Source organism: Mus musculus, chromosome 4 (genome assembly GCF_000001635.26).
Source record: "Mus musculus strain C57BL/6J chromosome 4, GRCm38.p6 C57BL/6J".
Classification (NCBI taxonomy): Eukaryota; Metazoa; Chordata; class Mammalia; order Rodentia; family Muridae; genus Mus; species Mus musculus.
The window spans coordinates 98,677,934-98,704,288 of NC_000070.6; the positions used below are offsets into that span (position 1 = coordinate 98,677,934).

Here is a 26,355-nt window from a genome sequence, read left to right on the forward strand (position 1 = left end):
TTGGCACATGATTCAGCTGTAGACATTTACATGCGACCCCCTAGCCTTTTTGTTTTTGAGGTTAAAATGTGCCTTTTAGTTCTCTCCTAGTTACATCGTAGCTGTACCCTCCCCACAGCCTAAGGTGTCTTGGATTTGTGGTTGGCATCACTGCTCCTGCAGAGCCCTTAGCTGCAGCTTTGTCTTATTAGTATGAGAAAATGGACAACAAAAGATAGCATGGAGGGCCAGTGAGTCGGTGCTTAAATGCACTCGCTACCAAACCTGATGACCTGACTTTAATCCCTGGAGTTCTTATGGAAGAAGAGGACTGACTCCCAAAAGTTTTTCTCTGACCTCTGTACTCTATGTTATCTGTGTGTCATAGTATGTTGTCACTTACTATGGCATGTGCTTCTACACACACACATGCATGTACACACAAACATAATAAAAGAATTTTAAATCTATGTCATTGATCAAACAGGATCACAGACTAGCTGCTTTAACTTGAGGAATCTTCAAAATGGCATGTGGGGAGATGGTCCAAGGTTTAATTAAGAGCACTTGCTGGTCTTCCAAAAGGACCCAGGTTCAGTCTCCAGAACCTACATAGTGGCTCATAACTGTCTCACTCCTGTTCTAGGGAGTTTGACACCTATACTCATACAGATATGCACACATACATGTAAATACAATTTCAAAAAGAAAGAAGAATGTTCAAAACAATCAAACCTAATCCACACTGTGAAATACCGATTCTCCACTCCACCCCTGGCTTCTGTAATTAGCAGATAACATAGACACACCAGTGAATAGTCAGGATTCAGTGGAGACGTAAGTTGACAGTAGGAGCTGCAATCAGCAGTCTCAGGCAAACCTGTCTGATGGGAGACTCGCCTGTCTTGAGTGGGTCCATTGAAGCCTCACACACAGGAGATGAGGGTACAGTGTGAGCCATACTAGAGGGAAAACTGTTCTTCCCCCGGATGAACAGCTGGCTGGATTTCTTACTTCACTGTAAGTTTCTACAGTGTGGTGTTTAATCGTGGTTAAGTATAACGGCCGATTCATAAATTTCTATGCACCATATAAACTGGGTATGGTGACAGACACCTGCCATCCTAATACCCAGGGAGGTAGAGGGAGGAGGGTCACAGGTTCAAGGTCATGCTCAGTTAGATAGCAAAAAAGGTGTGTCAGCTTAGGTCACATGGGACATCTGTGCCACACCAAACATCAGTCTGTCCTAAAGTATTCAGGTGTCTATAATCTATGGTCTAATGAACTTTAGAAGATGAATTAATTGATAAGTAGAGAGTATGTGATAAAGAATATGTGGGGGCTAGAACGTTATCTTAGGGTTTAAACCTCTTGTTATTCTTGCAGAGGACCCAGGTTCAATTCTCAACACCTATATCATGGCACATGATGATTTATAGCTCCAGATCCAGTGCTTCAGGCTGGTCCATATGGTGTGTGTGTGTATATATATATATATATATATATATATGTATGTATATACACACACACACACACACATATATATATACACATATATACATACATAACAAGATACTTCTATGTATAAAATAGAAATTATACACATTTTGTTTTTCATTTTATTTTTGTTTCTATGAGAGAGACTCCCAAATGTGTGTCCAGGGTCAGGCCCCTCTGGCTCTTCCTCCCTAGTGCTGGAATTATATATTATATGTGTGTATCATGAAAAAAAGTTATAATTCTTATAACTTTTCTGCTTACTTGAAATCTTTCTTATTTCAGAAATATTAAACGTTTTAAAAGTTCTTCTACAATTAAATAAATGACTGTTAAGCTGTGGTGGGTGAAGCATCAGTCTGACATGCATGAAGCCTTGAGTTTGATCCTTAGCAAAAAATAAGAAAGAGAGAGAGAGAGAGAGAGAGAGAGAGAGAGAGAGAGAGAGACTGGAGAGATGGCTTAGCGGTTAAGAGCACTGACTGCTCTTCCGAAGGTCCTGAGTTCGAATCCTAGCAACCACATGGTGACTCACAACCATCTGTAATGAGATCTGATGCCCTCTTGTGGTATGTCAGAAGACAGATACAGTGTACTTACATATAATAAATAAATCACGGGGCCAGAACAAGCAGAGGTCCTGAGTTCAATTCCCAACAACCACATGATGGCTCACAACCATCTGTACAGCTATAGTGTACTCATATACATGAAATAAATAAATAAATCTTTAAAAAAAAGAAAGAGAGAGAGAGACAGACAGAGAGAGAGAAAGAAAGGGAGGGAAGAAGGGAGGGAGGAAAGGGAGAAGGAGGAGGGAGGGGAGGGAAGTAGAGAAAGAGAGAGAGAGAGAAGAAAAGGAAAGAAACTCCAGCCAGGCATGATGGCACATACTTATGATCTCTGTGCTTAGGAAGATCTGAGTTCAAGACCAACCCACATTATATAACAAGACTCTGTTTCAGAACCAAAACACGTTGTAATTTGCCAAATGGTAATAGTGATATGGTCTTAGCTTAAATTTTCATGATAATTTAGCACAGGCTTGATGATTGAGTAGAAAAATTAGAGATGATGTGCTCTACATTAGAATGGCCTTTGTTCATGTGTGGGATTTTAGACAGTCACTAGCTGTAAGTGACTTTATATTATAAATCTCAACTATCTATTTAAGTGAGGGAAACAGTTAAATGCAGCTATAACAGGTTGGCCTGAACCATTCTGCCTATAGGACAATGTTCAGATTATAAAAGTAAGAAACCTCTAAAATCTGCTCTTTCCGCGTCACGGTGACTGCTTCCCCTAGAAGTCTGCACGCAGTCTCCCTTCTGTTGGTTTAGCTCTACACACTGGCTAAGCAAGACAGGGCTGTAGTTTGGGTCATGTTGGTTGCTTACTCAAAGGACAGGGCTGGTCACTGAAGGCTGTAATACTAGCAAACTAGGGAAATGCTTGATTTCATGTCAGCTCAAATGTCTTTCTACTATGACTGAGAGAGAACATCCACAGGGGGACACAAGAGCGAGTGTTTGCATGGGACGGGGTGGAGGGGTGAGCGCCGTGACTGGTTTTGTTTCTTGACTTTTTCAGAATGGTCTGTAGATGTCTGGCAACCTCAGTCCCTGCAGGCTCAGATGAAGGGTGTGCCTCTAGGACCATGGTAGTGCCTGCACATAAGTGACCACAGTGTCTCCTTTTCAGGGGGATCAGCACAGTGCGCACAGCAGCTGTCGGCCTTCCTTTGCCCCAGTCATCACCAGCCTACAAAACCTGGTTGGCACAAAAAGATCTTCAGATCCTCCACAGAAATGTAAGTTCAAAGTCGGGGCTGGGGATTTAGCTCAGTGGTAGAGCACTTGCCTAGCAAGCACAAGGCCCTGGATTCCGTCTTCAGCTCTGGAAAAAGAGAGAGAGGGAGAGAGAAAGAGAGAGAGAGAGGGAGAGAGAGAGAGAAAGAAAGAAAAAAGGAAGGAAGAAAGGAAGAGAAAGGAAGAGAAAGAAAGAAAAGAAAAGAAAAGAAAAGAAAAGAAAAGAAAAGAAAAGGAAAGAAGGAAGGAAGGAAGGAAGGAAGGAAGGAAGGAAGGAAAGTTTGAAGTCAGCCTAAGCTACTTAGTGTGGCCTATTTCAAGAGGAAGCAGGAGAGAGGTGCACAGATCCCATGAGCAACAGAAAAGCAAAAACTTACGAGTGCATCAGGAAGTGCAACTGTTTGTTTACAGAGAGAAAATGAATACATTTCAGGTACCTGGAGGGGGTGAGAAGTCCACATGCCCTGGAGAACAGAGTGGAGGGAGATGGGGGTTTTAAGGCCCCCTTGGGTGAGGGTTATCTTTGAGTAGGGCAGAAAAATGCACAATGAAACATAGCTGTATTATTCCCCAGCTCTGAGTAGCTATGTGTCAGGCAGGCCATTGCTGCTGCAGCCTATCAGCTCTGGTCAGACCCAATGGTTATGGCCACATCTGCCCACACTGGGATAGTGCCCCTGAAGACTCAGTTCAGTCCTGGTACTGAGGAAGGGTGTAGCCCACTTGCTGTAGAGTCTTTTCTTGAAAAATCTAGACAGTTGTTCTTAGGCATATTAGGTCTGATCATAAGCATTAGTGAATGGTCTTGCTTCTCCTCCTACAGGCACAGAGGAGGAACCAAGGACTGTAGAGATAATCAGAGTAAGTTAGTTGTTTTTTGACTCTACTTTGAACATTTTTCTCTCTGAATGTAATCTGTCATGTTATATGTTATTCCAAGTCACTAAAGTAATTAAGTAATAGAAATAGACTTTTAAAAAGTAGATTGAAACATGTAAGTGACCATTGTGAATTTTTTTAATATCTCCTTTTCATAATAGTGTGTGTGTGTGTGTGTGTGTGTGTGTGTGTGTGTGTGTGTGTGTTTAAATTTCACACAACAGAATGCTGGACATTCTCTCATAGCTCATCTTCGTACCTTGCTGTGTGAACTTGGAGCCATGTCAGCAGAGAGCATGATTGTTCCTGGTTATATAAAATTCACCCCATTGACTGGGTGTGCCTAGAACTTTTTAAAATTCTCTTCCTTTCATTAATCAATTAGCATATTCCTTTTTTCTTTTGTCTTTTCTTTTTTTTTTAAATTTTTTTATTTTTTTGGATCTGTGTATGAGTGTTTTGCCACATGTGTATCTGTATACTCTGTGCATGCCTGGTGCCCACAGAAGCCAGACGTGCCTCTGGAACAGGAGTTATAGATGGTTGTGAGCAGTCAAACCCACATCCTCTAAAAAAAATAGCAAATGTTTTAAACGTTTCTCTAGCCCCCATGTTTACTTTTTTACCTTATATAGCAAGCATTGCTATGTGTACATTTTTGCCTATATCCTGAATAATCACCTCAGGATTAATTCCTAGAAAAGAAGCTATCAGATCCAAAGCCATGGCGGGGGCAGGGTGCAGCTGAGTTGTAGAGAACCTGGCTAGCATACATGAGACCGTGGAGTCCATCTTCAGTCTCTTACTAAAGGCTTTGTGTGTGTTGTGGAATTGTTCTTTTGAAAAGATCATGTGAGGTTTATTCCAGCTCATACACAGTGTTCAGACACTGATTTTCAGCTAGTGTGTGCTCTTCAGAATGTTAGAAAGTAGACTTTGGTTCATCTCCTGGACTGCAAGCCTGAGGTTCAAGAGTAGTGATGGGATTCCAGTCCTGTTGTAACCAGAGTAAGCAACCGCAGTCGGGCGGTTCCTGCTCAGCTCAGTACCCTGGATTTGGTCAGAGCTTGTGCTCTGACATTCACTCAGTGACCGTTTACTTAGTAGATAGAGCTGCCTAACAGAATATTAGAGACTGCTGTCTACAACAGCAGATGTTAATTCTCTGCAGTTTTAGAAGCGAAAAGTTTGGCGTTAAGGTGTAGGCTAACTTTCTCTGAGCTCTCCTTGGCTTACAGATGACTGCCTTCCTGTGGTGGCCACATGTGACTTTCATATGTGTCACCATTCTGGAGCTTCTCCTGTTACATAGCCTCTCCCATGGGGATTCCTGTCCGACTGAATTAAAGCCCACCCTAGCAGTCTCATCCTAAAAACTGTCTCAAAAATAGAGTCATGTTTTCAGGGACTAGAACATGGAGCACCAATATGAATGGCACACTTTAATGGGGCACAGCCCATCTGACATAGCTCACTGATCTTTCATTGAGTCAGCCTCAGTTTTTTCATCTATAGCATGGGCTTATAAAACTAACTCATATTATAAGCCAACACTTTGAATGGATTAAATGCTGAGCCTGATGCCTCGTGCCTGTAATTTCTACATTTTTAAGGCTAAGATAAGATTGTCATGAATCAGATCAGCCTTGGCTACAAAGTCGGTCCCTGCCTGGCCTACAGAGACCCTATTTTAGAAAACCAAAAATAAATTGATAAAATAAGACACACAGAGTATGTAATTCTAAGTCCCTCCTGAATGCCAGAAAATGGCATCTTTCCTTCCTGGCTGTAATTTAACCAAGCTTACTTGTCCTGTGTGTGTCTACTAGAGTGGCAGCTCAGACGCTCTGGGCTGAAGTAGTCAGAGGCACCAACAGTAAACACAATTTTGGATAAAATTTGGATAGAGTTAGGACCAAAGCATTCTAAGATTTTGAGAATATTTTATATTTCTTAGGCCATTTTAGTCCTTTGTTTTTGTAGAAACTATAATAGGCCTTTTCATACCCACCCTATTTTCTCATGGTCCACTCACAGACCTAATAATAAAATATCACTTGGGAGCTGGAGAGATGGCTTAGCAGTTAAGAGCACTGGCTGCTCTTCCAGAAGACCTGGGTTCTATTCTCAGCATTAGTTCACAACAGTCTATCACTCCAGCTGCTGGGCATCTGTGGTGGTCTGACTGACAGCGGCACCATAGGCTCATATATTTGAATGTTTACTTCCCAGTTGGTGGAACTGTTGGAGTAGGATTAGGAAGTATGACCCTGTTGAAGGTGGTGTCACTGGAGGTGGGCTTTGAGTTTTAAAACTTCACGCCAGGCCCAATGACATCTGCCTTGTAAGCTTTCACCCACTGCTCCAGCACCATGTCTACCCACTTGCTGCCGTGCTACCCACCATGATAGTCATGAACTAACCCTCTGAAACTGTAAGCCAGCCCCCATTTACAGGATGTTTGTTTGTTTGTTTGTTTGTTTGTTTGTTTGTTTTTACGAAACAGGGTTTTTCTGTGTAGCTCTGGCTGTCCTGGAACTTACTTTGTAGACCAGGCTGGCCTCGAACTCAGAGATCCACCTGCCTCTGCCTCCCGAGTGCTGGGATTAAAGGCATGCGCCACCATGCCCAGCTTACATGATTTCTTATAAGTTGCCTTGGTCATGGTGTCTCTTCACAGCAATCCAAAAGTAACTAAGGGCAGGATCCAACACCCTCTTCTGGCTTCTTCAGGCCCTGCATGTATGTGGTACACAGATGTATGTGCAGGCAAAACATTCATGTACTTAAAATAAAAATAAATTACTATCTCTTAGAGTTTTGCACAGAGTGCATTGCTGACTGATTGATGCATCTGGAAAGTATCATTTGGACACAAATGCTGTTTATACGGATAGAAATGAGGCACTGCAGTGATTCTAAGTTATGGCAGGGCAACACTAATAATAGCAGAATAATCGATGTGTTTATGTCATCTAGGATGTGGGCTGTGTGTCGTGTAATCACATACATACGTGTAGCACAGCTCACTGGTCACAGGTGCCGCAGGACAACTGAGGGAGTCAGCTCTTCCCTTCCACCTTGTTGGGATGGGGGTCTCTCCAGTTTCTGCAACTATGCTGCCTACTCTAATCAAATGGGCCCATGAGTTTCTAGGCAATTCTCCTGTCCCCCCCCCCTGTCTTTCTCTCTGAGGGCTAGAATTATGTGATTTTCAGGGGTTAAACTCAGTCTGGGCTCCATTTTTATCTTCTGAACCATCTCCATGGCCCTAAAGTAGAGCATTTTGCCTTGTTGGTGACATGTTATTTGGTTTGGGCTCTAGGGATTAAAGCTGGAGTGTTGTGCATACTAAGGCATGTTCTACCATGCGCTCCTCCCAGCCCCTACAAGTTTGTTCTTAGGTTCTCTTCATATGGACTCTCTGAGATGGCTCCTTCTGCTTTCCAGCTTTATTAAGGTATAATTAATGAGCACTTAGCTATGGAGGGCATTGTTTCTTTTGTTTATTTTTTATTTTTTGAGTCTCACTGTGTAACTCTGGCTAGCCCGGAACTTGCTGTATAAACCAGGATGACCTAGAACTCATAGAAATCCATTTGCCTCTGCCTCCAGAGTGCTGGGGTCATGACCATCTTTGGCTCTGAATATTTTTAAATGTTAAGTTTGTGACCATGTAGGCCTTTACCTCAAGAGTAGTGCTTATGTCTCCTGCCTCTGCTGTTTTGTTTTCCGTTGCTGGGATCCACCCAGGAGCCTGGTAGAGGCCATGCATATCAATAAAAAACAGTGTTACAATGCTTGCTTTCGATTGTCCTACAGAACATGGAGTGGTGGTTACGTCTTACTGATGTTGACAAGCATGAGATTTTATCCTAGACCGCGTGAATATTAAGTTGTGTGTAGCTACTCTGAAAAATAATGTTGCTTATGCTTTAGCTGGCCCAGTTAGATTGAGAGAGAAATTTCTACCTGCCTTTGTGGTGATTTAAAGCAAAGTTTAATAATCAAAAATTTTGGTATGCTGGTTGAGGGCTCCTCTGTACTTAGTAGATTCGTGATAATTCCACACATTTGTGCTCAGAATTCGGGATCTTTTCTACTCTCCATTTCCTCCCTGATTGTCTAGCAGCCAGGCAAGTCTCTTTTCAGTTCCTCTGGCTGGAAGGGTGCGGTTTGCATCAGAAAATCCTTTTTCCACTCCTAGTCTGATTGAGAAGGATTCTCCCTTAGAGCAAAAATGTACCTATCACACACACACACACACACACACACACACACACACACACACACACCTATGAGCATGCTTGCACACACATACACACATACCTGAGCACTCAGACACCTGGCTCACATGCACACATACACACACTCACACGCTCATATGCACACAAGTGCATGAGCCTGTGCGGCGTACCCCTGCTGTAACTTCTGCAGATTTTCACGTTCCACCAGTTAGTTTCTTTTGGTTCCAGAAGCTATGGACCATTGTTATTTGCATTTTGACAAGACTTTCCCATTATAGTCAACAGGAGCAATAGATAGACTTAGTGTGAGTGCCAGCCTGCCAGAACTGCAACTTGTCATTTGTTCTTTCAGTCATTTTTAAAATATTAACCCTCCTAGGATGGGGGGACAGGGTGGGACGAGAGCCAGCGCTCGACTCAAGGTCCATCTTTACAGAGATCTTCGAAGCTGCCTTATTTCTCTCTCCAAACTGTTGTCACAACAGTGGGCGCCCTCTCAGATCCTTTGTTTAGTGCAGCATGCAGCTCTTTTGAAGCCAAGTGTGTTTGTTCACACCCAGAACATGATATGTGTGGCAGTTTAATCATAAACACCATATGAGAACACACTTGCCAAGCCTGCGTCAAATTGGCCGCTCCACTGAGCAGTAGTGAAGGCTTTTGTTTTTTAATTTACTGCTGCTATTGGCTTTTATTGAGCCTCTTCTGTAGGCCCGGACAACACTGTGTTATCTTATTTATACTCCGATTATCACTGTGTACTGTGCAGTCTACTTTCCCATCTTGGGCATAAGCATGGAGGCTCACAGAGATGAGCTTCTCCGAGGACCCCACGGCTACCTGACTGCAAAAGCTGACACAGGCCTTTTTTGATGCCCTACACTCAGCTTCCACATTATCATGGAGAGTTTTTGTTCAGTGTGATGTAAGGACAGACTGTCTGTGCCTATTATTAAACACGCAGGCCTTCTGTTTTCTCTCTGTAGGAGCTCAGCGATGCCCTTGGGATCAGTATCGCTGGAGGAAAAGGGAGTCCTTTAGGAGATATCCCCATATTTATTGCCATGATTCAGGCCAACGGAGTGGCCGCACGGACCCAGAAGCTTAAGGTAAAACTCCAGTCGACTAGCAGAAGGCTGACAGTGTGTGTTGGGCTCAGGAGGAGGTTGTAGCCATCGAGACCTTGTTTAAAGTGGGAATTGCAAAAGCCATCAACCACCAATGCCGAGGACAGAATACATTAGCAAGACTGTAGACCTGAAATTCATGAAGTCCCTGGACACATAAAATGTTGTTCTTATCAAAGCTTCGAGGGAAAGAAGGAACCCCATCTCCTCAAAGCCTCTCAAGACCTCTTAGCATCTCCTTTACCCAAATTGGTTTTTAACTTAGATTTGATCTTGGCATATTCCCCTAACTGAAAGTATCATTTTTTCCTACTGTCCCTTAATTTTAACTGAGGTATAAAAATTAAGCAGAAAAGCCCTGGCTTCCTCACTGGAACTTCTCTGAACAGTTAATTTGTGCCCCCAACTCTTACCAGCTACCAAAACACAAAAGTGACCCGCAGCGTCTTTTAGTGATCGAATCTAATGTCCTTCTCGTCTCTCTGATGGGACTGCATTTGGGAACACCCATTAAAAATTCCCCGCACTCCACAGAAGCCAGCTCTCAGCAACGAGGCAGATGAGAAATGTAACTTACGAGGAGTTTTAGGCATTCTTCTCAAATTTAATTTTTCTTAATGATAGTGATTTTCTTCCACTTTTGTCCTTCCAGGTTGGAGATCGGATTGTGAGCATTAATGGACAACCTCTGGATGGACTGTCTCACACAGATGCCGTTAATCTACTGAAGAATGCCTTCGGGCGCATTATCCTGCAGGTATTTCGATCAATGGAGAACCAGCTGGCAGAGGCAGATAAATGACAACAGAAAAGACGGAGTCACTGGCAGTCGGCATCGCCACCCAGCAGGGTGCTTGCTGATGTGAATTATGAGGGTTGAAAGCGAGAAATTATTATTTTTATTCAGAAATTCTTTAATGCCACCCATACAGGCATGAGCAGGATTATCCGAAGGTATAACAAGGGGAGAAAAATTACTCTCAGCTTCATGTGATAAATCAACAAGGCTTTTAGCTTCCGCCATTCTCTTGTAAATTGAAGTTTGCTGCGAATAGGAAATGATTTCCTTTCTTATATCCAAAGGCTGCTCCTGGGCCGCCTGCGCACTGCTTCCTGTCCCTTTAAAGGCAGAGAAAAACACAATGCTCTTTCTCCTGTGCCGTGAATGGGTGCCAGCACCCTGCAACTCTTACTGCATAGCAGTCATCAATTAAAGCAGACAGTTATTGATCAGCTATGGCCCCGTGAGCATTGTCCAGAGCAGTGGAGACATCCAAGAGGAAGTACAAGCAGACTGTGCTGTTAACGTCGCTCCCTCAGTTGCGGCCCTTCCCTTGTCTCTGAGATAGATGCCATGCAGAGACTGGAGAGGCAGCATACTGGCAGGAACTTTCTTTAATGAGTACCCTAAAATGAAGGATTATAATCACCGTACTTCTGAAAGAGGTAGTATAAAGTGACTTACGGGTAAAAAGAATAAGACCCACAGCCAGCACTCAGATAATTCCAGCCTTAGAATAAAGAAGATTGAATGGAAACCCACGATGTTTGAGAGAAGTGATTTGTGGGGCTTAGCTCTGAGAACTCAGTGGTCTAGGTCAAAGTGATGAAGCACTTAGCCAGGTACACATGGCGGGGGGAGGGGGGAACCCATGGAACACTGTCTGTGGTCTCAAGAGAGTTGATGCAATAGCCAAATAGTATCTGAGTCCTTAAGTGTCTGCTGAATACCAACAAAACAGTGCATGGCCAGCCTCAGCCCTGCTCCTCCCAGGATGCGTGCAGTCCTCGTGCAGAGTGGACATTTCTGGTCATTACTCCATTCCTGCTACAGGAGCTTGGCCTTTACTGACCCCCTAGAGTCACTTGTTGCAAGCGCACCTCTTTGGTCTCAGCTGCTGGTCACCAGAGGCATGAGTGAGTGAGTGGGAACCTGAGTAGGAAGAAGGGGCTTCCACTTAAAGTCTAGTATTAGTGATATCCCTACACCCTGACTCAATGCCTTCAGCTCCACCGTTTACACACAGAAGCATAACCCAAGCTGGAGCTAAAATGTAGGTCAGTGGTAGAACCCTGCATGGCATGCACGGAGCCCAGAGTGAAGTCCCAGCACCCCTCCACCCCTGCCCCCCAGAAGACTGCATCTTTAAATTACCTTGGAAGACATGATACCTCTCAGCAGTGGGGGCTGGGCAGGAGGATCCAGAGTTGGAGACCACCCTTGGCCTCAGAGTGAGTTCAAAGCTACCTTTGGTTACAGAGTAAGTTCAAAGCCAGCCCTGGGGCATTTGAGATAGTGTATTTAAAAAAAAAAAAAAAGTCAACAAAACCTTAGTTTTAGAAGCTGACTTTGGTGACTATATCTATAATCCCGAGTCTCAGAACGTTAAGGCCAGAGGATCAGTAGTTCCAGGTTAGTCTTGGAGCTATAGAAAGTCAGAGGCAAGTCTAGACTGAAGCCTTTTCTCACAAAAAAAAAAACAAAGTTCACAAAGGAAACACTTTATTCTTGCTAAATTGCTTCTGTCAATGAAGTTTTTAAACATAGTTCTTATAAAAGACCTAGGAAGATAGCTCAGCATTTAAGAACATTGGCTGCTCTTCCAAAGGACATAGGTTCAATTCCCAGCACCCAAATGGTGGTTCCAGCCTCTGTAACTCCAGTCTAGGGGCATCTGGTGCCCTCTTCTGGCCTCCTTTGGCACTGCCTGCAGTTAGTGGACAACCATACCTGCAGGCAAAACATCCATTGAAATGAAAGTGAAATGAATAAAATATTTTAAAATTTTATTTAAATGTTTCTTACAGAGTAGAATAATGTAATTTTAATTTATTTCAGATGCAAGCTATAAAAGAAGAGTGACTGTCTTTGCCCACTCTGACCGCTGTTTTACTTGATTCTGGGTTTTGTTTCAGACAGGGTCTCTCAATGTATCCCTGGCTAGTCTAGGATCCTTCTGCCTCAGCTCCATAGTGCTGGGGTTTCAGGGCTGTACCACACTGCTTACTCACTCTCTGTAGCCTGTTTCTGAAAGAGGTCTTTATCCCTTTTCTGTTTCTGTGTTTTAAGAAGAAAGTGACATTGAATTTGAAAGTATTCTCTCTTGAAAATCACGTTAGTTGCTGTTTTCCCTCCTCATCTGCACTGTGAGCATCAGTGGACCCTCTGAGTCTGTAGCTGAGATCGTCGTACCCAAGAATGTGAAGTTTCTGTGACTGCAGACATGGGAGGCACAAAGCTTAGCAGAGTCCTCTCAAGTGCCTTCCGGTCACATGGTGTTTGCTTCCATTGAAACAACGTGCCGCACAATTATATGACAGCTGGCTCATCACTAGGCAATTGTTTTCATTATCAGACAGGCAATTGGCAGGGAAGTTTAAAAAAAAAAAAAAAAGGTCAGGTAATTGTGCCTGGTGATATGGAAAATGACGTGTGTATGCATGGTTTTGTATGCATTTGTGTAGGACAGAGGCCATTCCTCAGTTGCATTCCACGTCAGCATCCCCAGCCGTCTCTACCTCTCCAACACAGAGATCATAGGCGCACACCACTACTTCTTTTGTTTTTTACATGGATACCAGAGAGTGAGCTCAGGTCTGCATGCTTGAGAGGCAAGCACCTTACCAGCTGAGCCATCTCTCCAGCCTATGGAAAAGACTTCCAGTGTCTCAGAAAGCCATCAGCAGGTGCTATTGGCACAGGAGAAAAAGGAGAAAAAAACACTCTGGAAGCTCACCACCTCTAAGTAGAAGAGGGATAGATAGATGTCTCTGCTTCTAAGGCTGGTGGCTGCTTACTGACAACTCCAGCTGAGCAGCTGAGGTTGACTAGGCTGCTTGAAGTATTTCTAAATGTTCCTACTTTTATTTGCTTCTTGTAATTTGAGAATTTGTCTTGCGAAGTTTTTTCACATATGGAATGACTATAGAACGATTTTTAATCCAGGTATCATACTCTCTGCTTAAAAAAAAAATGTTTTCGCTTTAGGATTTGACCTTTTTTTTTTTTAACTTATGTATAAGTATGTGTGTCTGACTGTCTGTCTCGAGTCCTTGTCACTGTGTCTTTGTGAGTAAATACCACATATGTGTAGGTGCCCACGGAAGCCAGGAGTGGGTATTAGATCCCCTGCAGCTGGAGTTACATGCAGTTGTAAGTCACCAGATAGAGGTGCTGGGAAATTAACTCAAGTCCTCTACAAGAACAGCAAGCTCTCTTAACTACTGAACCATCTCGTCAGCCCATGAGGGGGAAAATTGGTTCTAAATTTTTACCATTTTTTGAAGACATAAGAGGGGGAAAAGCATGTCAGGCATTTCTATCATGGACAGAAGTTGGAGAGTTGGGCTTTGAAGCATTGAGGCAACATTAAACAGATAACTTAGGCTGGCTTCACTATTCAGCTAAGGCCATCCTTGAACTGCTGATCTCAGTATCCCATTCTGCTTGGTCCTGGATAATGGGCTCATGATGGTATTGTAGTGCTAGGAACATTGGTGTGGGGCCTAGCAGCCTGTAGCCGAGGAAGCACGGTGCCTGTGCTCAGTGCTGGGAATGAGGGCAAACGGAAGCCTCTCGGACCTTGCAGGGCTAACACCCCCGTGGCCTGACACACTGCACTTACTAGGTACCGGTTGACTAAATAAATCAAAATGAGAGAGAGGGATTGCAAAGCCTAAGAACAAGTTTGGAGATCAGAAGAAAATCTTTAAGTCAAAGAGATAATGATTAAGAGTCTCTTTATGAAGTAGTTCTTCAGGGCGCCCTCCAGAGCTTGTTGAACTAAAAGAAGAGGCTGCAGTGGTAGAAGGGTTATTAAGAGAGCGTAGAGAAGGAGCGGGACATTGGCTCACCTGAAGAGTACTCCTCGCCCTGTGAGTGAAGAGAGCAAGGGGACCAAGAGGTTAAACCAAGAAATCTAATGTCTAAACAGTAGAAGTTGTAAACAGAAACACTTGAGAGAGGGGGAGAGTTGGGGAGGGGGATTAAAGAAATTTAAAAACCTATTCATCAGTGCACATATTAAATAATAAAAGAGTAGTGCCCACCTAGGCTTTACATTTTTAAGAGAAAAGCACTTGCTAAAAAGTGCTATAAAGAGCAAGGCATTTGAGTGCCACTGGCCTTTTTTTGAAATCAGTTTTCTGAGAGAATTACTTAAGATGCTGTCGCGCTGGACAATGTGAAAATCCTGGGCAGTGGGCACAAAGCCCATCAAGTGGAGCAGGGGGAAGGGCACATTGAGAAAACCGGCTCTGAACTAAGAAGGAGAAAACAGGGAGGGTTGCTCAGTGGATAGAGTACTTGCCATGCAAACCTGACAACACACGTTCCAGCCCAGATCCCTTAGTAGAAGGAGAGTACTGACACTTGAAAGTTGTCCCCTGACTTACACACGCTAATGTAAACAATAGTAATAAAATGAAACAGAGGAAATGAGGTGGTGAGTGAGTATCTAATATGCCTAACTGCCCTGGAAGTTTGCGGTGAACTAAAAATTGTAAAGCTGATCTAATAAAAACATTAAAAAAAAGCTGGGCGTGGTGGCACACACCTTTAATCCCAGCACTCGGGAGGCAGAGGCAGGCGGATTTCTGAGTTCGAGGCCGGCCTGGTCTACAAAGTGAGTTCCAGGACAGCCAGGGCTATACAGAGAAACCCTGTCTCGAAAAACAAAACAAACAAACAAAAAAAGTACTAGCTATATACTCTGGGAAATAAATTTACACCATAATCAAGGAAACATTAACATACAGGAAGTAGCAGGCTTAGTAAGAGTAGCATTTAGGCAAAAATTAAGTCATTGACCTTTAGGAGGTTTTTTTGTTTGTTTTGTTTTGTTTTTGTTTTGTTTTGTTTTTGTTTTCAGTTGTTGTTGTTGTTTGGGGACAAGTTCCTGCTGTGTAGCCCAGGCTACCCTCAACCTCTAACATAAGCTAAGGAAACCTAGTGCAGGGGATTCCTACAGAACCATGGGCGACCACTTGCCTCATGTGTAGAGAATGAGATAAGTGACCAATAGGGAAAAACTTGTTTTCAGTCTGGCTGCTCTGGAAAGACAGAAGGAAAGGATGTCCTCAGATCACCCCTACTCTCACCCTCCCCCACCCCACCCCCCATGGAGGGGACTATAGCTCACAGCCACAGTCAGGCCAGGTCCGTCTGGTTGATCATTGTCCGAGCACTGGTCATACAGAGTCTTATCAGGATGAGGCAATCGCCCCTGCCTGCCAGGGGCAGTTCTGATCTGCTGCACAGGATGCTTATCTCTATGGACTCCAAGGAGAGAATGACACAGAAAGAAATCAGGAGGGCAACGTGGCGTTTGTCAAGATGACATCAGGCTTAGAGCATTGACTGGAGACTTGGAGGTGCCGTTCTGGAGCAGGGGATTGTCAGGGGTGTGTTGATTATGTCTCCTGCAAATCTTGAAAAAAATACCTTTGCTATTCTTCTCTGGTGCCTTCAGCCTTGAAGGGGGAGGTTGCCAGAGGAACATCCTTAAATGATTAACATGTCTACTGTACAGAGTTAAACAGGAATCTGACCCAAAGTTGAAGGTAGCAGAGGAGACGCTGGAAAATGAAGACGTCATGACAAGCTTGCCACAGTTCCTCTGCACATCCACGGGCCCTTGTTAAGTCCCTGCTTTCAGCAGCAGCAGCTTGAGCCTTCCCTTCTCTCACAGATTAAACAGATACAGCCAAACACCACGTCCGAGACGTGGGTGGCCAGGATGCTTCCGTGGAAAGATCAGCTGAGTTACAGCTTTTGTTGGCCACCCACGGATAAGACTAGGTCATTTAAAAGTTTATCAGCGAGGAGTAGCAGCTTGCTTAGGAGACTGATCACAAACCAGCCTGGACTGTAGAGCTCCAGGCCAACCCAGGCTGCATAGTCTGTCCACCTGGTTTCAAAACCCAATTAATTAATTTAGCTAAACAACAAATAGAAGTAAAATTATGCTATTTAGGAATATGGAAACAAATACTGAGAGAAATTGCTAAAGAATTTGTCAGAGAGAAGGAAGGATGGAGGAGCAGACTTTAAAGTGCTGACTGGCGATTCTTACTTAGCCATCTATTTGGTCCGTCTATGCGTGCATGCGTGGTGGTCAGAGGACAGCTTAGAGCAGTCATTAATAGTCAGTCCCAGGGATTGAACTCAGGTGGTCAGAGTTGGTGGCAACCTTCATTCACTGAGCTGCCTAACCAGCCCCAATTTTTACTTTTTGTGGAGAGGAGTTGGGGAAACAGGTTCTCTCAATGAAGTCCTGGCTGTATTGTAACTCACTATATAGACCAGGCTGGCCTCTGACTCTGAGGTCCTCCTGCCTCTGCCTCCTAAATGCTGAGATTAAAGGCCTGTTCGGCCTGTGCCACCATGTGCAGCCCAGTATTGGCTTTCAAAACTAGGAAACATACATGGGAGGAAAAAAAGAGGGGTTTCTTGTTGTGGTGGTGTTTTTTTTTTCTTTTTGTTTTTTGTTGTTGTTGTTATTGTTGGTTGATTGGATTTTGGTGGGTCTTTTTTGTTTGTTTTGGGTTCATTTTGGTTTGGGGTTTTTGTTGTTGTTTTTGGAAGGAGCTAAGAAAACATTTTACTATGTAGTTCTGGCTATCCTAAAATTTATCAGATATTGCAGACTGGTCTTGAACCCACAGCAATTCTCCTGCCTCAATTTCCTAAGTGCTTGGAATATAGACATGAGCCACCACCATGTCAGCCGGCTTGAGAATTCGCAGCCTTGGCGGCCCAGTCAGGTCTCTATTTGCCAGAGCTTCCCTTAGATTCTGGGTTACTTGGTGTAGGATGTGCCCTAGACGTCAGATGGTGGTAAAGCTCTGCACGTGAGGCTATGCAGGGTGTGAGGGATAAGTGACACTGGGGTTCAGGAAGAGGAGGAAGCCACGTGATGCAGGAAAGGACAGGAAGTGTGGAACAGGCGGGCTGAGTGAACAGTGAGCCAGTGCTTCTCCAGATCTAGCAGGCTCCCTCAGCAACACCCAGCACAGCCCTCTCCTGACAGAGCTGCCGAAGACTAAATGGGCCACAGTGGACAGTGCTCATGTTTCCTTATCTTAAATTTTATATTTTATTTTTATATTTCTTTATAGTATCTGGAGTCTGAGAATGGCGAAATTCCTTTTGGTATCACAGACATTGTCTTGGGGGACAACCTGGATTGACCCTAACAAACACAAACCATGAGACCCTGGTTTTAATCCTTGATACTAGAAAAATAGAAATTAAATAATCCTGGGAGAAATCCTTGGAGCATTCCAGGTGACATTGGGGGTTTGAGCCACTAGAGCGCTCTGTGTTTAGCAGCCAGTTTGCCCCTCTTATGTGTTACAGTCTAGACCCTTAGACTTATTTAAGAAGCCTAAAAAATCAGTGTGTCGGGCTGGTGAAATGGCTCAGTGGGTAAGAGCACCCGACTGCTCTTCCAAAGGTCCTGAGTTCAAATCCCAGTAACCACATGGTGGCTCACAACCATCTGTAACGAGATCTGACTCCCTCTTCTGGAGTGTCTGAAGACAGCTACAGTATACTTACATATAAATAAATAAATATACATAAAATAAATAAATCTTTAAAAAAAAATCAGTGTGTCAAGAAAGCCATTGTCAGTGGGCTCTAGATAAATACTTTCTGCTACTTCAAATCATACCAGAGTCAGGTCTAGGCATTTGTTGCTCTTTAGCATGCCCACTATCTCAGGGTCACCTTGGCCTCTCAGCTCCCATGATTAATAACATCTGCATCTCTCAATCTAGAATGCAAGTTAGGTACAGATGCAGGCTGGGTGTGGATGCTGAGTTAGGTACAGATGCAGGCTGGGTGTGGATGCTGAGTTAGGTACAGATGCAGGCTGGGTGTGGATGCTGAGTTAGGTACAGATGCAGGCTGGGTGTGGATGCTGAGTTAAGTACAGATGCAGGCTGGGTGTGGATGCTGAGTTTTACATTTTATAACAAAGAGATTTGAGCCCTGACAAATCTAACAGTGAAATCTAATAGTGTTCCCTAGCGGGGTTAGATGCTCAGGAAAGCTCCACGCAGGGAACACAGGCTCGTGTGCTTTGTAACAGCCCATGTTCCCAGAAACTATCTTGACTTCTCAATTCTCCAAGACATAATCTCCCAAAACTGTTCTATTGTTGTTTGTTGTTGTTGTTATTGTTGTTTGCTTGTTTGATTTAGTTTTTTGAAACAGGGCTTTTCTATGTAGCCCTGGTTGTCCTGAAACTCGATATGTAGACCAGGCTAGTCTCAAACTCACAGAGAACCCCTGCCTCTGCCACCCAAGTGCTGGGATTAAAGGTGTGTACCACCGCCACTGCCACCAGGCCCCCAAACCTGTTTTTAAGGAGAGCTGCCCATTTTGTGGTCCATGCAATAAAGGCATGCACAAGTGGCTCAACCAAAAAGTTTATTGAACATAGACTGACCTACTGTGGAACATAATGCTGTAGTTGAGTTCAGCTTTATTTTTAAGTCATGTAGTGTCCCAGACGTTATAGTACAAGCCAGTGTGTCTGATGAAATAACACTTTCTCAAGGAGAATGGCTTGAGAGGTGAACTCCAATAAAGGAGTTGAAGGAATTGCAGGTTGAGAGAGAAACTCCATTGGACAGGGAACCACAGTGAAAGAACAAGGCATTTGGAGCGGGAAACACAGAGTGAGCCGTAAGTGCAGTGGGAGGGGGAAACACACACTGACCGGCAAGCGCAGTGGGAGGGGGAAACACAGAGTTCGGTGTGAGGTTCGTGAGAGGAGGGAACACACCCTGGCAGAGAGTGGTGGGAGGGGGGAACATGGTTATTGGCTCATTTTCCAACTCTGTGGATACTACTGGCTGTTCCTTAGGCCTGGGAGACAGTGCATGTTTCCTAGCCTTCCTGTCCAGCAGCTTGCTGTCCATGCATAGTTGAGACCTCCCCTCCTCTTCCTTTGGGTTGGTAGCCTCCCAGGTCATGGGTGGGTGGGCGTCTGTACCCAGTTCCTTCTGTAGGTGGGTCTCTGCTGCCATGACTGCTGTTCTCACCGGCTCTGTCTGGGTCTCCTCTTCCTTGGAATGACAGGTCTTCCCACCTCTTCCTTCTTGTTGGTAGTTTTGGGAACGCAGATTACAGATTTCCCCTCTTGGTCTCTTCCGCCTTGGAGAAGTTGGGACTCTTCCTTCAGGCTGCTGGGCTGCTCTGACTCAGGCCTGTAATTTCCAAGTGTTTAATAATAACTACACCTGGAGGGGGTGCAAAATACTCCCATTAGACGTCTGGTGAGAGATCTCTAAGTTTTGCAGTCACTTGGTAATAAGTAAGGCAGCTCAAGACGGGCGCGGTGGCGCACGCCTTTAATCCCAGCACTCGAGAGGCCGAGGCAGGCGGATTTCTGAGTTCAAGGCCAGCCTGGTCTACAGAGTGAGTTCCAGGACAGCCAGAGCTACACAGGGAAACCCTGTCTCGAAAAAAAAAAAAAAAAAAAAAGAGGCAGCTCAACTAGATTTAATACGTTCATGCCTGTCGCCCAGCAGTTCTGTGTCTAGCCGCCCAGCCTGACCCTTGTGCATCTCCATCACCAGGCACATATGTAAGGAGCACTCATCCTTGAGCAGGCTCATGTTTTGAAGGGCTGTGGTTGAACAGGATGACATCAGCCATATTCCCCAACTGTCCTTTTCCTCTGGGGAAAGAAAGGAAAGGGTTCCAGGGCACATGAGGCAGAAGGCCAGAGCACAGATCCCAGGGTGGGATTATCACCAAACCTAAGAGTCACAGCACACACTCATGCATAGTAAGCCTCATTCATAGCACAAAGCAGGAAAAGGGAGATGTGGTAATGTGTCCCTCTTTGAAGGAGGGACAAAGTGACCACACACACAGTCCATCTTAGGGTCCTGAAGTAAGACTGGAGCTTAAAAAGAGGGCCAAGGATATACATATAAGCAGTCCTGGCCCAAGACCTTTTCCACCACCACTAACCTTCATTGTCTAGACTTCCCCCTCATCCTGTGGGGTGTTAGAGTTGTGTGGCATCTCTTTCCTAAAGACAAACTCTCCCTCTAGCTGCCACCTTCCCTTCTCCCAGGACAAGCTTCCCAGGGAAATATCCAAATTGTTGGTATTCCTTGTTTCAGTAGTATGAGAGATTAAGAGTCACAGATATCTCCTAGACTGTCTTCATTTCTGCCACGCCAGTTACAGGATCTCACCTCTCCAGGCCAGGGAACCCAGAGGCTAGAACACTTGAAGTTGCAGAGACCATGATTTCCACCCCCCGCCCCCGCCCCCATCTCATAAAAGGCCTCTAACTGTGTCCCTTCCCACTTTGGCTATCACTGGGTCCTGTCGCCCCTCACAGGACCTCTACTGCACACCTCCCTGAGGGCAGGACTGCTTCTCCCCCTCCCCCTCCCTCCCCCTCCCCCTCCCCAGTCCCATCCCTGTTCTCAGAACCCAGTGAAGCTGAGAACAACAAGTCCAAGATTCGCTTGATAAAGAAAAATAAAGTCTATTTTCTGTCCTCTTGGTGGCCTTCCCCTGCTTCCTCAAAGGACCCTGTGGTTACTTACCTCAGACCATAGTCCCCAGTCCCTGGTGTTCAGAGGCAAGGCTGAGCAGGACACGTAGGTCCCACCTCAGTGTTGAACTTGTACACCACTGACCTAACCCTTAGACAGTAGCTCCTCCCATTCCCAAGCCAAGCCCCAGGGAAGGTTTAGCCATAGCTTATCAAGTTACTGGGTCGGTCAGCTCTTCCTGCAGGTGGCAGATCTGCTGTCCTGGGCCTCCCCACAGGAGACCTGCTGTCCTTCATATTTAACACTTAGCCTGAGGGTTGCACTCCTTCAAGACTGGCAAGAAGGTTCTGGGTGGATTCTGGGTGGTTCCCTTTTCATTTTAGAGCTCGTTGTGGTGAGGGAACTGCAGGACTTTTTTTTATATTTTGCAGCTAGATAGTAAAGCTTTATGGTGAGTGTAATGGACTGTAACTGGGGTGACAGCTAGGTCTGGAAAGTAAAGTCTGGTGCTCCTTTTCCTTCATGCCCCGTGATTGCTTCCTGACATAGGATTAGAGAGTACTAGATTCTAACCAGGCACAGTGGTGACTCCTGCCTGTAATCCCAGCACTCTAGGATGGCTATGAGTTTCAGGCTAGGCTGGGATACACAGTCTCCAGGGGAGTGGGAGGGCTGGATGTGGTAGTGCCTGCCTAGAGTACCAGCTCCTGGGAGGCAGAGACGGATTGATCTCAGAATTCTAGGCTAGCCAGGACTGTATGTTAAGACACTAATCTCAAAAATAAAACAAACAAACAAACACACAAACAAGAAGAAGCAGCAGAAGGAGAAAGAAGGAAGGAAACAAGGGAGAAACGGGCAATATTTTAATGACTTTTCTGCTTCCGTCCAATAGGGACATGACATAGTCCCATGAGCATATCCTGTGTGACCAGCTTGAGCTTCTTTTTCATGAGATCACCGTGTGCCACTCAGTTCCATAAGCATTCACTTCTGATAGAAGCCTGGCTCCCAGGAATCCCAGTAGACTGGGCTCAGCTTCTTTTCCCACACAGTCTGAGCCTGGGGGCTCACACCTTGCCTGTACTCCTAACACTCAGGAGGCTGAGGCAGGAGGATCAGTTTCAGGCTAGCCTAGACTGCACACAAGAGAGACCCTGTCTTACCTCCTCTTCCCCATAAAATCCAGAAGGAGATGGGGTGAGGCCAAAAAAAGGAGCTTATTAAATAAGCAGATTGATCCCACAGGGAACCACTGTGACCCAAGGATCCATGTCAGCTGCCAACAGTCATCCTGGGCACACAGCAGAGAATCAAAGGAGCTCGAAGTTCTCGGGTAGGATTCCAGGTCATCTTGGTCTGGCTATCCACTGGTTGATCATTGTCTTAGGCCATTTTCTCAGGATTGGCAATGCAGAGTTATGTTGGTGCTAAGAAAGTTGCTGAGTTCTACCCTTTGCCTTCAAACGTTGTCAGGCATACCTGTTGTTCCTGAGGTCCAAGTCACTTTAAGTGAGAAACACTCAGGAGAACTCTCAAAGAAGGAAAAGAAACAAGATGGAGTCGTAAACAAAACAAGTCTTATAAAAAAACAACAACAACAACAACAACAACATTTAATTGGGGCTGGCTTACAGGTTCAAAGGTTCAGTCCATTATCATCAAGGTGGGAGCATGGCAGTATCCAGGCAGGCATTGCACAGGAGGAGCTGAGAGTTCTATGTCTTTATCCAAAGGCTGCTAGTGGAAGACTGATTTCCAGGCAACTAGGGTGAGGATCTTATACCCACATCCACAGTGACACACCCATTCCAACCAGGTCACACCTATTCCAACAAGGCCACCCCTTCAGATGGTGCCACTCCCTGGTCCAAGGATATACAAACCATCACATGCCCCAACACACACACACACACACACACACACACACACACACACACACTAAACAAACGTAAAAAGAAAAAGTTGGTGCTGAAGCAATGGCTGAGCAGTTAAGAAAGAGCGCGAGCTGGTCTTCCAGAGGACCAGGATTCAGCTCCAAGCATCCACATGGCAGCTCACAGCTTGGTGTACTTTCAGTTCCAGGGTATCCAACACCCTCACACAAGACACATGAGATAAAACACCAATGCTCATAGAATAAAAATAAATCATTTGAAAAAAAAGCAAAACAAAAATATCAAAATGACATTAGCTTGGTCAGTGCCTGGACGTCCTTCATTCACTCCCTCTGTCATGTCTCTGTGGAGTGGGGCCTACCTGTTAGATTTTCTCTCTCCTTAAAGGACCAGAAGCCCCGTCTCCACATAATCACCTCAATCTCTCTGTCCCTCCTGAAGGCTTCCAGCCCACTCATTCTCTTCAGGGTTCTTCCATAGGCACATGCTGGGGCATGACCCTGCTGCTCGTAGAGCTGGAGCCGAGATCCACAGCCACCAAAAAAAAAACATGCACTGTCAATCCCTAAGAAACGGGTTGAAAATGCAGAAGAAAACAGGAAGAATTGACTTAGGCAGGGGCACTAGAGAAGGTCGCACGAGGAGCAGGCTGTCAGCTAAGCTGGCTTGTGTAGAGATTCCCAGGGAGAAAAGTCTGGAAGATTGAGAGGAACGGAGGAAAGATTAGAAGTGTGTGTTGGTCAGGGGTCGGGGGTACTGCACATGCTTAGCGTCTTCTCCCACAAACAAAGGGGCAGTGGTGAAAGGTTTCCAGGGGGAGAGTGCCATTGTGTATCCGGGAAGATGACAGGGGAAGGTAGAAGAGAAGAGTGAACAGGGCTGGGAACTCATTCGGGAGCAGGCGGCACCAGGAGGCTACTGGGACTGAGCACCTCAGTGCCTGTCTCAGATGACAGTCCCAGCCCCAGCAGGGTTTCAGTATTATACCTTCTTAGTTCGTTATGGGGGAGCTGGAGGTGTAATTTGATAATAAGTGGAAAAAATGAAAGGAAAAGTCAGCTGAGCAGAGGGAGTGTGTTTTAGGGTCCAGAGTTTGGAGAGGAAGTAGGGTGGGGTGCATGCTGTGTGTCCTCTGAGAATGGAACATGCTAGGCAGGCATTCTGCCACTGAGCTACCCCCCACCCCCCAAGTCCAAACTTGGACTTGGTATCCTAATTTTGATAAGCTGAGCGATGTCAATGCAAATCCCAAAGTGGTGACTGGGCCGAGCATAGCTGCTGGGTTATAAGCACAGCGGCAGAACTTAAAGCCAGGGGATGGATGTGCTGTCACTTGACTCTGAAGTCACCTGGGCCTCTGACAGAGCCTGGAGGTAAGCAGAGATAGCAGAGAGCAGACCCTACCAGCAGCGAGAAAGTCGGGAGTATGTGGGTCCTGGAGGCTCAGGCCTGGAGAAGCTGGAATGGAATTGTTTGTGAAGAGTGTGCCTTGAGAGCAGGCAGCGTCTGCTGAGGCTCTAGGCTATGTGAGACAGCCCTGCCTGCTACTGGAAGAAGAGAGTCTAGAAGGGAGCTTTTATGCTACGCGTCTTAGGCTTTTATGCTGCGCATGTCCCCATTTAGTTGACTATTCTTCCCATGACTGTATTTCTAGAACACGCTGCACTTGTACATAACTGTTTTCCCCTCGTCTGGATGATCCCCAAATTCTTTCTGACCCCTCCTCTGGCCCATCGCCTTTCTCCTGCTTTACAGACAGCTGTTTCACAACTGAGGCATGTGTGCCCTCTGTTGGTATGTTCTGGAACTGCGTCACATCAAGTTTCCCTGCACTCCTGGGCAAATTCCTCTCCGGATCTGCAGTGGGACAGTCAGCCCTCCAGATCCCTGGGCTCTGTTCTAGGGTGGGGGTAGGACAGCCGGCAGGACAATGAGGTCAGAATGCTGAACTCAGGGAAATGTTAGGAGAGCTGCCACAGGGCAGGACACCTTGAAGGTCATAGGAAGGACTTCAGCTTGTGGCCCAGCATCCAGTTCTCTGCAGATGACTTCAGGCAGAGTCTGGAGTAATCGGCGCCATGCTAACTTGGTTCTAAGCTACTTGAGAAAAGTGAGGCTGAGCAGTGAGGTGGTTCCTGTAGAACTCCACGAGATGACTTTGTGGGTCAGCCTGCAGCACCTGGGAGGACAGTGGGCTGAGACAGAGACATCAAGGATGGTACCAACCAACCTTACTTACCTTATGAAACCACAAGAACTGGTCACAGTCATCTAGGATGTAGAAAGCTGCAAGAGCCCAGGCTGTGGGGCAGAGGGCTGGGGACGTTAGCAGTGGGTTCCTGAAGAACATCACTGGGGACACATCATAAGGGTTTGGAGTTAAGTAAGGTAGAGCTGGAGATAGAGAGCTGGGGATGTCGTCACGGGTGGTATTTAAATTAATAGCACAAGACCCAGTGTGGATGAGAAAGACTAGGAACTTGGGAGCTAGGCCTGTCACACTGCACAAGAGTCAGCAAGAGAGGATGGTGGGGTGGGAAGATGCACGAGGCTAATGTACCTGGGCCGGTGGCACAGGCCTGTGATTCCAGCAGCTATTGGAAGGCTGAGGAATGAGGATCGCTGCGTCTGCTGCTCTGTAAGGCCCTACCTCAAAATAAAAGGTTTCAAAAGGAGGGTGTGGCCACATGGGTGAGTGAGAGAGTCCTCGTTCAGAGGCTCTGGATTCAGTCTCCAGTTCCACAAAAGAATAAAGAAGGGGATGGAGAGGCAGCAGCCACTGGAAGTCAAATGAAGGAAAGAGTTTAAGAAAAAAATGAAAGCCTCCAGCGCAGCATGGAGGTGCATGCTGAAACCCCGGCCCTGGGAAGGGCGCAGCAGGAACATTGAGAGTTTTAACACCAGTGGGTCTCTGTCTCGGGAAGTGAGGGAGGAAATTCAAGTGAGAAAGATGGGGAGAGAGAAAGGGAAACGAGAAACGAATAATCCATCTCTCCAGCTCTCCGTGCAGGAGGAATGCTGTTTAGAATACAGCCGTGGTTTCTCCAGCATCCTTGCAACTTACAGTAAAATACCTTGTCACTCCCTCCCACAGGTTGTGGCAGATACCAACATAAGTGCCATAGCGACCCAGCTGGAAATCATGTCTGCAGGCTCCCAGCTTGGCTCTCCGACTGCTGACCGACATCCGGAAGACACAGAGTGAGTGTTCTGATACAGAGTGGGCCTAGCGCCTGAGCTTCAGGCTCCGGTGTGTGTGACCTCAGAGTGGAGGGATGCACGTGCTAAGTTCTCCTGCCCTGACAAGGTCTGACAAGGTGTCTGTCAGGGCTCTCTATTCCACCACAAGATCCTTCTCATTGCCTCGACACAAGCCTATACCCTGTCC

The 26,355-nt window shown here is 45.6% G+C and overlaps 1 protein-coding gene and 2 long non-coding RNA genes across 14 annotated transcripts in view; 1 reads left to right on the forward strand and 2 right to left on the reverse strand.

Moving 5' to 3' along the window:
* Patj (PATJ, crumbs cell polarity complex component) overlaps positions 1 to 26,355 on the forward strand; it is a 324,044-nt gene that overhangs the window by 282,374 nt on the left and 15,315 nt on the right. For 11 of the 12 annotated variants that reach the window (XM_006502704.3, XM_006502705.3, XM_006502699.3 and 8 more), the window contains 5 exons: positions 3,181 to 3,289; positions 4,111 to 4,148; positions 9,400 to 9,522; positions 10,193 to 10,297; positions 26,062 to 26,168. In XM_006502704.3, coding sequence (XP_006502767.1) covers positions 3,181 to 3,289; positions 4,111 to 4,148; positions 9,400 to 9,522; positions 10,193 to 10,297; positions 26,062 to 26,168 — 482 coding nt within the window. Of the gene's footprint in view, positions 1 to 3,180; positions 3,290 to 4,110; positions 4,149 to 9,399; positions 9,523 to 10,192; positions 11,079 to 26,061; positions 26,169 to 26,355 lie in introns of those variants that run through there. The other variant, NM_001005787.1, reaches the window with a different exon arrangement.
* On the reverse strand, positions 18,960 to 21,210 carry Gm35137 (predicted gene, 35137). Its single transcript, NR_168468.1, has 2 exons — positions 21,121 to 21,210; positions 18,960 to 19,791 (listed from the first exon to the last, which is right to left on the reverse strand). It is a non-coding gene; the product is annotated as a predicted gene, 35137 (long non-coding RNA).
* Positions 21,921 to 22,822, reverse strand: Gm35073 (predicted gene, 35073). The gene is made up of 2 exons (NR_151609.1): positions 22,705 to 22,822; positions 21,921 to 22,603 (listed from the first exon to the last, which is right to left on the reverse strand). It is a non-coding gene; the product is annotated as a predicted gene, 35073 (long non-coding RNA).